General features: G+C 48.3%; 1 protein-coding gene across 13 annotated transcripts in view; it reads left to right on the top strand.

Annotated features, from left to right (window-relative positions):
- The window catches only part of HECTD1 (HECT domain E3 ubiquitin protein ligase 1), a 559,621-nt gene extending 547,247 nt beyond the window's left edge, over nucleotides 1-12,374 (top strand). For all 13 annotated transcript variants that reach the window (XM_085627391.1, XM_085627395.1, XM_085627387.1 and 10 more), the window contains one exon: nucleotides 11,341-12,374. In XM_085627391.1, coding sequence (XP_085483517.1) covers nucleotides 11,341-11,478 — 138 coding nt within the window. In that variant the 3' untranslated portion in view covers nucleotides 11,479-12,374. The remainder of the gene's footprint in view (nucleotides 1-11,340) is intronic.
- The last annotated feature ends 230 nt before the right edge of the window (nucleotides 12,375-12,604 follow it).

The following is a 12,604-nucleotide window of genomic DNA, read 5'->3' as shown; positions in this document are numbered from 1 at the left end:
AAGCTAGATTGATCTTGGTCCAGGAGTTGGAAATTCTCGATGTGAGCACAGAGTTGTGATTGGGTGCATTTTTCTAGTAGTTTAGCTAGAGTGGGGATGTTAGAGATAGGGCGGAAGTTGTTAGGTTTATTTTTTAGTATAGATGATTCTTTAGCTGCTTTTAGACAATCTGGGATTGTGCCTTGTGGCAGTGAGGCGTTGACAATATTTATCCAGATGGGATTGACGATATCGTTGATTTCTTTGAAGATGGAGGGTGGCAACGGGTCGCTGAAGTGATTAGCTGGGTTGATACTTTGAAGAATCATGTTGATGTCTCTTTCACTGAGGGGAGTAAAGGTGCCCCATGAGGCATTATTTTTGGTGCTCAGGCTGATTGGATTGAGCTTCTCTAAGAGGGCAGGAGGGGGCGTGGACCCATAGGATGGCAATAGAGCCTTCTTAGAAGCAAGCTCAATATTGATGAGTCCAGATTTCTCAGTAAACAAAGCAGCCAAATCGTCGCAAGAGGGTGGGCTGACCCCAGAGTCAGAGTGGTTAGGAGCTTCCACATATTGCTGTTTAACCAGTTCAAAAAGTTTCTTGGGGCGATTAGCGCCTTGATCAAGATGGGATCTGAAGTAGTCTGCCTTAGCGCTCTTGATTTGTTTGTTGCAGGAACTCCTAACCTCTCTAAGGAGTTGTAGCTGATCCGAGGAGGGTTTGGATCTCCAAGATCGTTCAATTGCCCTAAGGTTGCGGCGTTCTGAGTTTAAATTGTCGTTGAACCACGGTTTAAATATTTTTGTTGAGGCATTTTTTTGTTGGAGTAGTGCAACGGAATCCATGATGCTAGATATAGTAGAGTTGTAGAAGTCAGTGAGTACCTGAACCTCAGAAATGTCAGCTTGGTAGGAGAGGGCGCATTTACAATGGGTTGCTAGTTCATCTGTATTGATAGATCTGAGGTCCCTTTTCCAGATCTTCGATTTCATTGGTTGAGTCTTCCTCAGAGACACCTCCCTGTTAATATAAAGGAAGATACTGTGATGGTCGGACCAATCGCAAGGGGTAATGGTATCCAGTGTGATGGTGTGTCCTTTGGTGGTGATGAGGTCCAGAATTTCTCCTTTATTATGTGTTGGCTGGTCACAATGTTGAATCAACTCGTGATCACTTAAGAATGATTTAAGGCATGTTACAGCTTGGTCATTGGGGTTAGACCAGGTAAGGTTGAAATCACTGAGGAAGATTTGGGACGTTACAGAGTCGACATTGTCTGAGATGAGTTCCATTAATTGTTCGATGAAGGGGAGATTGTCCCCCGGGAGGGTGATAACAAGTGTGAAGTTTGCACACTAGAAGGTTGTTACTTGGAATGTTGAGACAAAGGTATTCGCAAGAGGATGGCGTAGAAGACTCTGAGAGGGAAACCTAGAGTGTGCTCCGATGTATACAAGCTAGGCCACCGCCCAGCTTTAAAGCTCTATCCAGACAAATGATGTCATGGGTAGGAGGTCTAGGATAGGAGTGGAGGAGGGATTGAGCCAAGTTTCAGTGAGGATGATGATGTCCAACTCATTGTGTTGGATGAAGTCGAAGATATCGGAGGCGTGTTTATTGGCTGACCTGCAGATGAGTAGTACACTTTTAAGTCGCACCGGAGTATGGGGGGAAGGAGTCTGGATGATGATCACTCTCATGAGGTTGTCATTATTAATGACTCTAAGATTGTTAGGGGGTTCTCTGTTCGGGTTAGAATGGATAGCTTGTAGTTGCCCCGGAGGGATCGTGTTGTTGTCTAGAGTAGGCGAATAAGAGTTGAGTAGGTCATCGATATCATTGGGCGCAAAATAGGCTTTCAATCTTCTGAGGCGGGAGGGGGCATTAGGTAGGGGCATGGTTTTCGAGATGGAGGGGGGGGGGGGGGGGGGGGGGAAACTGGCCAAGGCGAACTTTATCACTAAGGCCCTCAATGAATTCCCGGGGGGACTAAGGCGGTGATGTGGAGTTCCCGGGGGGTTGAGTTGGTCGTTGGGGACTAGCAGTGTTCTAGGATGCTTGAATAGAGAGGTTGGTAAAAGAGAGAGAGAGGGAGGGCCTTTGACCTTTCAGTCAGGGACGGTCAAGTCAGGGTTGAATGGGTTTGGCCAATCATGGTCCGCGGAGGGCAGTTGCCAGGTCTCCGGCCTAGTGGGTGTCCTAGAAAGAGGGATGAAGGAAGAGGGATCTTTCGTTGAGAGCAATGGCGGTAGTGCATGAGGGAACAACTCAGCTCGAGAATCAGCCAGTATCGGGCTGGAGAACTGCAAGCAGAGCGAACCCATAGGCCCGCCTGCCTTCTGAGTCAGGGGTCTAGTGGGTGGGCCAGTTCTACAGTGGACTGAGAGGCTCTGAGATCATCTAAAGGGGAAGAATGTTTTATAGAGAGAGGGGATCTCCCGGCTGTGGGGGGGGGGGGGCGGGGGGGACTGGTTAAGACCTGAGTAATGGTAGGGTGTGGGTAGGTGTCATTGGATTTAGCCATGACCGCGTTTGAGTGAAGGGAAGGAATTGACCATCTTAACTAGGTGGATATGGGAGGCTTGGATTAGGATGATACCATTGTTGTAGAGGGTGATCGTGGCATTAACGTTGAAAGTGAGCGAGGGCGACTTCGTTAATTTGAGGCCATGCAGTGTTTTCCTAGTGCCTGATATTCGAAGCATGGAGTAGAGAACATTCCGCCACTATGCACGTTTTCTGGTATAGAAGATGAGGTCATTAACTATACTACTCTTGTTTGCACAGAAGTAAACATCTGATATTAAAGTTTCGGGTGTGGCCTTGATGCGATGCTTTTGTTTTTTGGCGGCATTTTTGGATAGGTTAGGCAGGTAATTGATAATGAAGGCGTTAGAACCTGTGGTATCAGGACTTATCTCCATTTTGATAGTGTGTCCTGGCAGGGGAAGGGACCCAGTAAGGAGTTTATGGAGGAGAAGCTAGTTTCATTTATTAATCAAAGTATAAATAGGCCGATAGAAGACCTAGTAGGTAGGCAGAGTAAGTTGGGAGAGGGTAGTTGGGTGCAGTAATTTTAGACTTCGGTGTTGGTTAATTGGAGCAGGGAGACTACATAAGGAAACTTATGTTCGAGGCATATGAGCTGCAGATTGTACACTTAGCATAGATCGCCATCTGGTGTTGGGCCCGGATGTTTGCAGTTTGTTTTTGTTCTTTGGACAGTCTTTGGAAGTCACGAGTTCGGTGACTCCTCCTTCGGTCCGTACTGCGCATGGGCTTCGGCTCCATCCTCAGATTGTTTTTTTCCGCCATCGGGTTCGGATGTGATACTTCGTGCTCCGGCTTCGAACTTCTACGGTTCCAGCCTCGACGGAAAATCCTCGTTCTTCGAGTTTCTTCATCATCTTCATCTCTCGAAGAGGCACTTTTCTCCATCCCGTACATCGGCACCGGCCTTCGGGCCCTCCTCGACTCCGGTCCCGGCCGATGGAAAGGACTCCTTTCAAAAAGTGCCCAAAATGTGGGTCTAAATTTCCCCACACCGACCTCCATCAGGTGTGTAACCTTTGCCTCTCCCCAGAACACGAGGCTAGAGACTGCCCCGCCTGCAAGTCTTTTCGCTCAAAAAAGACCATCCGGGATCGAAGAGCTCGACGCACCATGGCGCACTCATCGACCGCGGCTCCACCGGACATCTTCGGAGACAATGCCGGAGCTTCGGGGCAACAACACACCGAGCAGGAGGACGACGTCGTCGGCGCTTCCGAGGCCGACGACTCCGACGTGGAGGACATCACACCGGCGCAGCGGGTCGTGAGTACTGTACCCCCTCCCACCCCCGCGCCCAAAACCAAAGAGACTCAGGTTACACCTTCGCCTGCAGGCCTGGGCAAAACCAAGCACGCAGCTTCTATCACCCCACCTTCGGGCCCGGTGTCGAAGCCTCAGAAGTCTGACGGCAGCTCGGGCTCGAGCCAGCCGACGCCTGGTGCCGACAAACCCCATTCGGCACTGAAGAAAGTGACACCCAGCTCGACTCCGAAGCCACCGGTGCCGAAGCCTGGACTCTCGGTGCCGACAAAACACAAACACAAATCTGTCGGCACCGACGCTCCGGCGCCGAAAAAACCGGAGGTTCCAAAAAAGCAACACAAACCATCGAAACCCTCGGCTCCGAAAACCTCGGCGCCAGCGGACGATTCGGTGCCACTGGACCTCTTTACACCAGACCCTTTGCAAAAGACTCTATCTAAAGATCCAAAGACTGGGCTATTGACTTTAATTGTCAAGAAAAGACATCTTGACACACCGGCTCCTCCTCCACCGCCCAAGCGGAAGGACTCTGCTACTTCTCCTCTCAGAGTGCCCTCCCCACTACCTCCCCCTCTGCCTCCTCCACCCCCTCCCCCTCCCAGGTCTCCGCCACCCTTACCTCATCGCTCCCCGACCCCGTCCCCAGATCCGGATTACGGGGATCCAGATTATGACCCGGCGGACGCCCCAATGGACCCCACTCCACCGGGGACCCCAGACCCATGGGAAGACTACCAAAACCCTGACATTCCAGATGTACCTCAGGACGACCTATACCCATCCAGGCCGTCTCCCCCTGAGGACTCCTTAGGGTTTCACCACTTAGTGCAGAGAGCAGCACACTACCATGGGGTGGACATGCATAGCGAACCAGTGGAAGACGACTTCCTACTGGACACATTTCACATTCAGGACAAATCCACGTCTATTTTGCCCATGCTTAAAAGTGTCACCAAGCATGCTGCAGAGGTGTTCAAAGACCCTGTCAGGGCCAGGGTGCTGAACCCTAGAATAGAAAAAAAATACAAGGCGGCACCCACAGACCCTGCATACATTAGGGGCCCTGCTCCCTTAGATTCCCTAGTTGTGTCCACAGCTAGAAAGCGGGCTAACTCCTAGTCCTCAGGAGAAGCCCCACCGCCAGACAAGGAATCTAAACTTCTGGATGCGTCTGGCAAACGCACCGCTTCCCAAGCTGCAAACATGTGGCGCATTGCAAACACACAAGCGCTACTTGCGCGCTATGACAGAGCACACTACGACGAGCTTGAGGCTCTTATGCAGCACCTTCCCGAAAAACACAAGCGCAAGGCTCATGACCTGATACAGGAGGGTAAGCTAATTACAAACACCTCCATTAAGTGTGCCCTCGATGCAGCCGACACTGCTTCTAGAGCCATAAATACCAGTGTCCTGCTTCGTCGCCATGCCTGGCTCAGGATCTCAGGGTTCAAGCCTGAAGTCCAGGCGTCCATACTAAACCACCCCTTTGACCAACAAACTCTCTTTGGGCCAAAGGTGGACGAAGCATTGGAAAAGATGAAAAAGGACACAGACACAGCAAAGTCTATGGGGGCACTCCAATCACAGGCCCCTAAACGCTCCTTTCGGCGCTCATCCTTTCGTGGCACAGGCAGAGGCTACTCCACCGATAGCGCCTCTACCTCCTACAAGTCCCCTCCTCAAAATACCTTTTCAAAGGGCAACCAAAGGGGTGGTTACAGAGGCAACAACAATAAGGGCAGGGGCAAAACTAACACTACCCGTTCCGCAACCCCGCCCGCACAATGATTTCCCTTCCCTCCCCCCAGACCATCCCACTCCGGTCGGGGACAGACTACAAAACTTTATCCACGCATGGGAATCCATAACATCGGACAAATGGGTGACCCAAATTATTCGGTCAGGGTACTGTCTCGAGCTAACATCTACCCCACCCAATATCCCACCAAGGCACCGTCCAATGTCTCAAGAACATTCCACACTGCTCAAACAGGAGGTGCTCTCCCTCCTCCAAAAACACGCTATACAGCAGGTCCGCGTCAATCAGCAAAATCTAGGGGTCTACTCCCTGTATTTCCTTATACCAAAGAAAGACGGGACCCTGAGGCCCATTCTAGACCTCCGGCCTCTAAATGCGTACATACATTCAGACCATTTCCACATGGTCACCCTACAACAAGTCCTCCCGCTCCTCTGTCAGGGAGACTTTCTCACTACCTTGGATCTGAAGGACGCATACTTTCACATTCCAATACACCCTTCTCACAGGAAGTACCTCAGGTTCGTGGTGGACGGTCAGCATTACCAATTCACGGTTCTCCCCTTCGGGGTCACCACCGCACCACGGGTGTTTACCAAATGCCTAGCAGTGGTAGCAGCACACCTCAGACGTCAACAAATTCATGTCTTCCCTTATCTCGACGAGTGGCTCATAAAAGCCACGTCCCACAACCAATGTGTGCAACACACCAACAGCACTATTCAACTACTCCACCGGCTAGGCTTCACGGTGAACTACCAAAAGTCCCACCTCCTACCATCTCACACAAAGCAATATCTCGGGGCAACTATAGACACCTCCAAAGGTATTGCCTATCCAAACTCAGCCAGGATCGCAAGCATACAAGCCTTGCGCAAAACATTCCTTCCTCAACACTCTCTTCCAGCAAGAGTGTTTATGAAGCTCATAGGAATGATGGCGTCTTGCATTTTCATAGTGCCCCATGCAAGACTCCACATGCGTCCACTTCAAGAGTGCCTAGCACGACAGTGGAACCAGGCCCAGGGTCAGCTGACGGATCTGGTGTTGGTGGACGGCCGCACCCATCACTCTCTGCAGTGGTGGAACACCACAAACCTTTCCGAAGGGCGGCCGTTCCTGGACCCGGTTCCTCAGGTGATTCTAACAGCGGACGCATCGCTCTCCGGCTGGGGAGCGCACCTCTTACACCTCACAATGCAAGGTCTATGGACGCCACAGCAAAAATCGCTCCACATCAACCATCTGGAGCTCTTGGCGATCTTTCTAGCCCTAAAATCCTTTCAAAAACAGATTTCGGGCAAAGCAGTCCTCATTCCCACAGACAATATGACTGCAATGTATTATATTCAAAAACAGGGGGGGACACACTCTCCCCAGCTCTCCCGCTTAGCCCAGAGCATATGGAGATGGGCAATTCCACAAAACATCTTTCTCCTGGCACAGCACGTTCCAGGCGTACAAAACACCATGGCAGATCTGCTCAGCAGACAAACGCAACAACTACAAGAATGGGAACTCCATCCACAAGTTCTTCACCCATTCTTCCAACAGTGGGGGCATCCTCAGATAGACCTCTTCGCCACCCACGAAAACAAAAAATGCCCAAGCTTCGCCGCCAGATACCCACACCCATTGTCCAAAGGCAATGCGATATGGATGAACTGGTCAGGCAGATTTGCATACGCCTTTCCACCTCTCCCGCTAATTCCATTAGTGGTAAGGAAGCTACAGCAGCACTCCCTCACACTCATTCTGGTAGCCCCAACATGGGCCAGGCAGCCGTGGTACACCACACTACTACAGCTATCGGTGGTACCACATCAAAAACTGCACCTGTCCCCATGCCTCCTAACCCAGAACCATGGAGAAATCAGGCACCCGGACCCAGCTCAGCTCAACCTTGCGATCTGGCTCCTGAAATCTTAGAATTTGGATACCTTAACCTTCCCCCTGATTGCATGAACATCATCATGGAAGCCAGACGTCCTACCACTAGAGCATGCTATGCCGCAAAGTGGAAAAGATTTGTAATTTACTGCCGTAATAATACAATCAACCCTTTAGATGCATCCATACAGCACATCATATGCTATCTGCTCCATCTTCACAGGTGTAACCTGGCATATTCATCCATACGCCTACACCTAGCAGCGATTGCTGCTTATCTACAAAACAGACAGCATTTATCACTGTTCAGAGTGCCCGCTATTAAAGCCTTTATGGAAGGCCTTAAACGAGTAATTCCTCCCAGGGCACCACCTTCCCCTGTATGGAATCTAAATGTAGTTCTTACACGGCTAATGGGTCCACCCTTCGAACCAATGCATAAATGCGAGCTACAGTTCCTCACCTGGAAAACAGCTTTCCTCGTAGCTATCACTTCCCTTAGAAGGGTTGGTGAAATACAAGCGTTCACTATACAGGAACCCTACTTACAAATGCATCACAGCAAGGTCATACTTCGTACAAATCCGAAGTTTCTGCCCAAGGTCATTTCCCCCTTCCATCTCAATCAATCGGTGGAATTACCTGTCTTCTTCTCGCAACCTCAATCTGTTGCAGAAAGAGCCTTACACACACTCGATGTAAAAAGGGCCTTGCTATACTACATACAAAGAACGCAACCCTTCAGGAAGACTAAACAATTGTTCGTCTCCTTCTCTCCACCACATAAAGGCAACCCCATCTCTAAATCAGGGATAGCTAGGTGGATTGTAAAGTGCATACAAATTTGCTATCAAAAGGCAAAAAGAACATTATCTGTTCCACCTAAAGCCCACTCTACTAGAAAGTTAGGGGCTTCTATGGCTTTTCTAGGGAACATACCCTTAGATGACATCTGCAAAGCAGCCACATGGTCAACACCGCACACCTTCACAAAACATTACTGTGTAGACGTGCATTCCAAGCAACAAGCTAGTGTGGGCCAGGCTGTACTAAAGACACTTTTTCAAACCGCTGCAACGGATACCGGTGGTCGCCGCTAAGGTTGGGTACTGCTATATAATCTATGCTAAGTGTACAATCTGCAGCTCATATGCCTCGAACGGAATATGCTACTTACCAGTATGCATCTGTTCTTGGCATGTAGAGCTGAAGAGTTGTACACGCCCACCCGCCTCCCCGCCTCCCCGGCTACCTGTATCCGTTCCAGTCCATCTTATTTAGATACAACACACATGGGTTTCTCACTGTTATTAGTACGCTCCATCATTTCCCTGTTGGCGAAAAACAATCTGAGGATGGAGCCGAAGCCCATGCGCAGTACGGACCGAAGGAGGAGTCACCGAACTCGTGACTTCCAAAGACTGTCCAAAGAACAAAAACAAACTGCAAACATCCGGGCCCAACACCAGATGGCGATCTATGCTAAGTGTACAACTCTGCAGCTCTATATGCCAAGAACAGATGCATACTGGTAAGTAGCATATTCCTTTTGTCTTTGTACCCCTCATATCTGCGTGTACAAGGAGGACTTAGAGTGTATCCCTAGTCTGTGTAAAAGGGGCTAGTGCCCTCTCACCCCCCTGTGTGGTGACTGACTGTGGTGGCACATGTATATCCCGTATCCCAATGTACAGGTAAAACGGTTACATGTGAATGGTGTGTTGTTTGAAGAAGATATTCACTTGAATTTAATAGTCAGGGCAGTTCACCTGATCTAAGTAGGGAGGGTGAGCTTTCATATCCTAGTTGCAAGCAGCAGACAGCGTGGCCCCTTCTCTTCCCTTTCCAGTATTTCCTTTTTATGTCTTGAACCTGATAAGGCTGATGTTGCGAGTGTTAGCACACCACAGACCTTGACCTTGATTGACGGATACAATGACGTGCTCAAGTTGCCACCTATTACCACTTTGTAGATAATGATTCAGACTTTGAAGGTAAAGCAAGCTGGTAGAGGGAACAATTTTAGTCCTCTGAGAGTCAGAGAATCTGCCAGTTTATCAGCCAGAGGGACAATGGCATGAAGAAATCTTCAGCTGGATCAAACATGGTTTTGAAATCCTGACAAGAAGGGTGTTTTCTCCATCAAGGAGAGGTTAGGAAGACGGAGGTTTGTAGTCTGCAACTGGTTGAAAAACTTTGTCTTTGCAAAACGTCATGATTTGGTGTCACGCTGTTTGTGTTTTTGGAATGTGCCTTCTGAAGCTACAGGTGGGGTGGTTGTGAAATCCTAGGGATTTAGTATGTTGAAGCTGTTAAGATGCATCTCTGATGGTTGTTCCTGAACACTTCGGTTGGTTGTTGCTGGCAGTTAGTTTAAAAAAATAAACCTGTTTTCAGGGTTTTGAACATAAAGTACAACTTAGACATCCAGGCCTGGATAGAGGCGCGGCAATCTTTGAGCAGGTGATGCTGTTCTTAGGTGGAGTTTGGTGTCATCCACATACTGATGGATCTTATGTTTTTTGGTCATCCAGGACTTCTCCAGGTGGAGGTTGCAGATTAGAGGAGATGGGGTGGGTTGTTCAGAGCCTACAGGTCACAGGGATGGTGTGGATGTTGAGGTGCTCATCTGGACGATATGGGATTTGTTGTTCATGTGGGATGGAAATCTTCAGCGTCCCAGCTCTTGCGCACCTTGGGTGTTAAAAGAGCCCTGGAGTGTTAAAAAAAACCATAAACTAGGATGCCTGCAAAGGTGAGCATCTCTTTTATTTTGTTGGGGGGGGTGTTCAGCTTCTTCATAGAGTTCTGGATTATCACCAGACTTTTACCAGGTAAACCGAGGGTTAATGTCACCAGAGGTAAACCCATTGCAGCTGCTCTTCTGAGCAATGTCCAAACTACAAGCACTCGCAGAGCTGCTATCTGGAGCTCTTCTCATACACCTGCTATGCATTTCTGCTTAAGACTTTAAATCCAAACCATGCACATTAGTGGAACAGGTGTCCTGTTGAACCTGTGAGCATGAATTTCATCATTGTTCTGAGGGAACTAATCCTCGGAGGTCTAGACTACCATTTATGTGTCTTATAGAGGACTGCTTCATGAGGAAGGAAAAGTTACTTGCTTGTAATTATAGTAATCCATCATGTGTTCTTATTCCCATGTACGTTCCATCCTTCTCTCTGAGGACCAAGCGTATAGTTTTGGAAGCTAGTCTTGTTAAATCCAATCTCAGTATTGGTCACACAATGAACTGCGAAGCTGAATTTCTGCTGTGGATGATGGGGCACAGCAGCTTCCAGGGTCCTTCAAGAGACCGGGTGGGATTCACTGCTCTTGCAGTCTTCTGCTTCGTGTAAGGAGGCTTCAGCTAGGCATACGTACGGCTGATTTACTCTAATTGACATTTTTTGTATTCAAAACGAATGCTGCTGACTATAGGCATGCATTTCTGTTTATATTTTGTGTTTTTAACTAGTATATTTAAAAATAAATTCCAGTATAAGGCACATGGACAGATATGTTGCACATGTTCATGAATTCAGAGAGAATACTGGGATTGGATTTCCAGTAACTTTTCCTTCTCAATGCCAGGCATGGGTTGGTTTCAAAGCAGAGCTCTTCCGTGGCTGCTCCGCAGCTCTGCACTTCCTGTGTCTGTCTGCACATACATGACGTCTTCTGCTTTTAACGACTCTAAAACATGCATGCTTATTTAATGTTGTTGTAAAGTATACTGTTAATGCCTTTGGTTTGGGGCGGGGGTTGTTGGTGTTATTGAATTTACAGTTAATTCATGACTTTATCTCAAAGCCTTAACCCAGGAACTCTATTGAATGTTCTGCCTTCACTGCTGCTTCTGAGACTGTCTCCTCTCTTGCCATCAGGTTGATGCAACAGATGCCAGCTACCCTTCCGTGAATACCTGCGTACATTATTTGAAGTTACCCGAGTATTCATCTGAAGAGACCATGAGGGATCGCTTGCTTGCTGCTACTATGGAGAAAGGCTTTCACCTGAACTGAGACCCAAGTCATGCCCAGATCTGCGAGACGGAGACTGTGTTCCCAGCCATGCGCCCATTGTGTGTATTTGCAGAAATGGCCCAATTTCCCAGCTGTGGTCTGAGACCCTTTCCCCAGGCAGTTTGTTCTGTTACGTTCAGTTTTTTTATTGTCCTCCTTCGAGGCGTTAAAAGAACATGGAATTTCCCCTTTTTAAGCTGCTACTCAGAACAGCCTTTCCCAATGAAGTGGTCCAGTCGTCATGTGGTCTTCGCTGGGCAGCTGCCGTGTGGGTGCTTTTGAGGGGTTGGCACGGCTGGAGATGAGTGGGTGCCGCCTGGATATTCCAAAGAATGGGGAGGGTGAAGGAAACTCGATTTTTTCTTTATTTTCTCTTTATGTTCACTTGACCCCCAGAGTGCACTGATAATGTTTCTAACACTGTACTTGTGCTCAGCTTTTCTTTCTGTTAATACCCAACACTACAGTGGCTCACTGATTCTGCTCCCTTCCCTCTCTGTTTCCTCAGCTTTAAGCTTCTTTGTGAGAATGTAGAATGGACTGGCTGCTCAAAGATGACCCCCAGTTTCTTCCACCTGCCTTGCTTGTGCCGCCTTTCCCTCGCCCTCCCTCACCCCTAGCATCCTTCTCCAAGTGGGACTCGTTTGATTTCTTCAATGCCGTGCTCTCCTGATCAAACTCTTAAGTGTGTTTGTTGCAGCTTGAGAAATATTAAAAAGGAAAAAAGCTATTCAAAGGAAAACGGGCCCTGGTTTTGTGCGCCAGAGTCCGCTGAAAGCAGGTTATTTTTTTGCTTTTTGGTTGTATTTTCCTTGTATAATATAAACATTTATTTAACTTGTTGCAGTTTGAAGTATAAAAAAGAGAAAAATAATAAATAAAATACGAAAAACTGGTGCATGCGTGGAATAGTGGTCATTGAAAAGTTTGCTGTGAAGCACGACTGCTCAGCACATATTTCAAAACCTAGTTGGTACCTGAATCTGAATGTGCTCGGAAGTTGGAGGAGCACTAGATAGCCTCAGGCACCACAACTAGTAAACATTTTTCTGATTTGAGGTACTGTTTTATGGTGTATTGATACAATATATAGTATTCTGCACCAATCGGATCTTTCATAGATCCA

Source organism: Triturus cristatus, chromosome 9 (assembly GCF_964204655.1).
Source record: "Triturus cristatus chromosome 9, aTriCri1.1, whole genome shotgun sequence".
NCBI lineage: Eukaryota > Metazoa > Chordata > Amphibia > Caudata > Salamandridae > Triturus > Triturus cristatus.
This window is presented reverse-complemented; position numbering and strand designations above follow the sequence as displayed.